At 39.0% G+C, this 4,344-nt stretch overlaps 1 protein-coding gene across 1 annotated transcript in view; it reads right to left on the reverse strand.

Annotated features, from left to right (window-relative positions):
• LOC139668030 (fibroblast growth factor 13-like) overlaps window positions 1-4,089 on the reverse strand; it is a 19,344-nt gene extending 15,255 nt beyond the window's left edge. The window contains exon 1 of the mRNA XM_071547506.1: window positions 3,960-4,089. Coding sequence (XP_071403607.1) covers window positions 3,960-4,011 — 52 coding nt within the window. The 5' untranslated portion in view covers window positions 4,012-4,089. The remainder of the gene's footprint in view (window positions 1-3,959) is intronic.
• Between the last annotated feature and the right edge of the window lie 255 nt (window positions 4,090-4,344).

Consider the following 4,344-nt stretch of genomic DNA (forward strand, 5'->3'; position numbering starts at 1 on the left):
TGAAAGTCTAGCAGTGTATTATTGGCTGTATTGTCCTGCAGTAAACTAGCATCCGGCCCAAAGGGGCCACATGTACAACCAGCTGCCACTGAAACAGCAGATAGGCATGGCAGATAGGCATTATGTTCTATAATATTAATACTAAACATGATGCTAATAATGATACAAATACCAATAATGATATTACTACTACTCCTACTTCTACTAGTACTATTATTTTTTTATCTGTGGACATTTGCCTGTTTGCTTTTATTGTTTTTATTCTGTGTCCTTTTGCTTGCTCGCTTTTAATGTTTTTAATATTTGTTTCTTGTGCTTTTGCATGTGTTCTCTGTAAAGCACCTTGGGTTGCCTTTGGGTATGAAATGTGCTATATAAATAAATTTGCCTTGCCTATTATTATCATTGGCATTAGCATTGTTATTATCAATATTAGGATGATTAGCATTACTATCAGCATTATTATATCAATTTTTACAACCAGGAACACACAAAAATGAAAAAGAAAATAACAGCGATGGTAATGAAAGGAAGACAATAAGGTGAGCAGCAAAGATGATAACAAAGAATAACAAGAGGCACTTGAGCTGCCTAATGTCCCGCCATAAGCACCATAATTTACTTAACATTACAATTTATGCTAATGATGTCTTTAATTAAGCAAATTCATGTATTAACTGCAAAGATTTCTCTGTCAGCATACTTGTCTTCACATAACACATAGGTAGTATTAATATGAACTCTGTATCTTAAAGCATTAAGGAATTATAGTAGTTTCAAGAAAGGTTTTCCTCATTAAGATGCAAATTTATGCTGTAAGCTGCTCCAAAATCTAATCAGATCACCTACTCTAGAAGCTGTGGTGTAAGTATATGGTTTCTGTCATGCTCCTGAGTTATTGTGTTCATAAGAATGTGTCTATACACACACACACACACACACAGATGCCATGACAACATAATGTTCCGCATACCATGTACCATGATGATGGGTCATAAAAATTTCAAAAACTGGGACTGGGATTCATCCGACCCCATGCTTGATGGAGGACTGACTGCAGGCTGGCTGCAGCGTCAAGGGGCCGCTACAGCAAAACCTCAGTCACATCTCTATTTTTATCTAGACTCTACAACAGCAGAGAGTCCCAGTTTATCTACAGCTGTGATCTAGAGGGCAGGACAGAGGGTGGACAGGGCCGGCACCAGGAGTCACAACTCAGGTACAACACATTCATCATGAAAACTTGCTATACTCTGGTCAGCTCAGTGTGGAGTGCAGTGACGTCACTGTCCACTTGCTCTTCCCTTTAGACTGTGACTGATCATACGGCATCTTATCCTGTTTTACAGCATGTCAGCCAAAGCCATTCTGTTCTGTTAATTACTATCAGGGGCGAACCAATAGAAGATATTTGGAGGTGATACCGCCAACTGAGGGGGAAAGTAATATGGGGAGTTAATACTTGAAATATTGGTGAAATATTATGCAAATTTTAAGCAACTTAAGCACTCCAAAAGTAGAACTTGTTTTAAAAATTGCAAAATATCAATTCTAGAAAAAGTTTCTGTATTTTACATGAGATAAAAAAGTTTTATCTCATGTAGAACATTATGGTGTTATGGCATCTGTGTGTGTGTGTGTGTGTGTGTGTGTGTGTGTGTGTGTGTGTGTGTGTGTGTGTGTGTGTGTGCGTGTGTGTGTGTGTAGACACATTCTTGCCAGCACAAACATTTTTCAGTGCAGGGGTTTATCAGTTTTTCATTGTTTTAAAAATTATTCATTCAAAAAAGTGACAAGACTTAATTCAATCAATCAAGACCTCGTTTCCGAAATAATGCTTTCATCAGAGCATAACACACACGATACTTCGCCAAGTATTTATAATGTGTGTGTGACCATTACATAAACATAAATCCCTCAGATTTGGTTCTCTAATTGAGATGCACCATTCTGACTGACAAACATTTGCAATTTAATCTAAATCATAATCATAGCTCTCTCAAGATCTAAACAGCATTCTAAAACCAAATTTTACATTTGTTGTATTTTTCAAACGTCCAGACTAAATGTAAAAGTAATATAATAGGTAGTTGTAGATGTCAAAAGCATGTTTTGTGCTACTGCCAGCATTATTGGTGTGATATAAGCCGATAGCGCTGTATCTGTGAGAAGTCAGTATTGGCTTGCTGATATATCGGTCGGGCCTTAATTACTATGCAGCGCTGACCTGTGCTGGCCTGCTGCTGTGTCAAGATCAGGGTTAATTAACAATAGTGTCTCTATCTAAGATGAATCCTGTCCTTCTGCTTATTTAAACCACCATTATAAACACAAGCACACACACACACACACGGATATAAGCCTCTACCGCTGTCCGTTCCTCCACCGAACCTCATAGGAACAAGATGTTAATGAGTTCCTGTTCTACCCCAACTTAATCCGTGAAACCACTATTAATACAGAGAGCGGCACAAGGTGACATTTAACCCTGCAGGTCTATGCATGAAAGAGAGAGAGAAAGAGAGAGAGAGAGAGAGAGAGAGAGACATCACTGAATATTTTTAAAGCCAAAGATGTATGCTTGAGCTTTTTTTTTAGTGGCTATTGAGGCAAACTTTGCTGATGTCTTTTTTTTTTTCTCTCTCAGTGTTAGTTTGTGCTGATGAACAAGTTAATGGCACAATCAATCTACTGATCCATTGTAACTGCAGAGCATTTCCTATTAGCATATTTAGCCTCAATAGTTGCTCAGTAAGAGAATCAACAATCTAAATCCAATAGGATGTTCAGCCTTTTTTTCTCCTCTCGTGGGCCAGGGAATCATAATCCATTCAGCTCATTATAATCAGTAATGTTAGTGGTAAATGAAAAGTAAACCAAGACTAAAGACTAAACTAAGACCTCCAGTTGGTGATCGTCTTAAGGCAAACAACCACCAGAGTAAACAAAAATCTATTATAGTTTCAGAAAAGCATGGATTTATTTTACTTCCTCATTTTTACTGAAGAGTTAAGTGAGATCAGTTTGATACTACTTACTAACTGTATGTATAGGTCATGAATATTTATGTCATCTTAAAATGGTTTAGTTGGGTTTAACCTTCCACTACATCCTTATTATTCATGTCTGCTATGTTCTTGTTTTTATTATTACTGTTAATATCATTAAGCGTTGATATTGGACAAGAATGTTTTTTTTCCACATCACTTCAATATAAATCCCTACAGGCTGCTTCTATAACCCCTCCTTCCTCATATCATATTATGAATGAGCATGGGTCTGTAATGTATGCAGCTTGAGGGCAACTCCCTTTTTTTGTCTCCATGGCAATGTAGTTTCCCAGTTTCCATTGCGGTGTATCGCGCGTCGATTTTATTGCTGCCCAGAGGGAGAAAATGAATGTGTGTGTGCGCCACAAGAATCCAGGTACGAGAGCCAAAGAGCCATTAGTAGGCTACAAATATCCCATAAATATCACAAGAACGACATATGTAGGGTGTTTAGCCCGGGACAGATAAGAAATACACACACACACCATGCAGGGTCCACACACACCGCTCTCTTCTCCTCCCATCTCTTACTGATAAAGCTCGTAAACTGCAAGACCCATAAGGAAAAAAAATACATTCCATATACTGTAGTTACCAATGTGTTTACAGATACATACCGAAACAATACCATCAAACAAATGCACTTTTGGGCATTTTTGTATAATTTGAATCATATGCTATGTCTAAAAATATTCTAAAGTAGGCCATATGTGAAATGTATTTTTTTGCACCATGGGGACAAGGGGAATAAGTGGCCAAACCATGCTGATGTCAGCATCATGACTAGCGCTGTAGCCAGAAACCACCATTGTTATTTTTCTCATAAGTCTTGGATAAAACACGCCTAAGGTTACAACTCCCTCCTTCTCTCTAATTGCATCTCTATCAGACTGGTTCATCATTACTCACCTTTGGCGGCATGGTCTTTATCCTCTTTGGGTTTGGCCGTTTTTCCGCTCATGGAGCAATGCTGGTTGGTGAATATCAAACTTCAGGTGAGGGATGCAGCCAGGAACACGGTTTTACTTTTTCATTATCTTCGTTTTTTTCCACCCACTATGGTAGCAGTCCAACTCCCTCTTTCCCTCTCTTCTCACCCTCTCTCTTCTCCCTCTCTCTTTCTCTCAACAGCCTGGCTCAGTCTGCGCTCCCGTAGCGCTTCTGGAGGAAACTATCCCTAAACGTGCAAGCGCATAAGCTGAGCGCGCACACACACACACACACACACACACACACACACAGAGAGAGAGAGAGAGAGAGAGAGAGAGAGAGGAGAGATCGCCAGAAACACGCA

Source organism: Centroberyx affinis, unplaced genomic scaffold (assembly GCF_046629955.1).
Source record: "Centroberyx affinis isolate AG114_WGS23_722 - 3 ecotype Tasmania unplaced genomic scaffold, CSIRO-AGI_Caff_v1 ptg005968l_1, whole genome shotgun sequence".
Lineage (NCBI taxonomy): Eukaryota > Metazoa > Chordata > Actinopteri > Beryciformes > Berycidae > Centroberyx > Centroberyx affinis.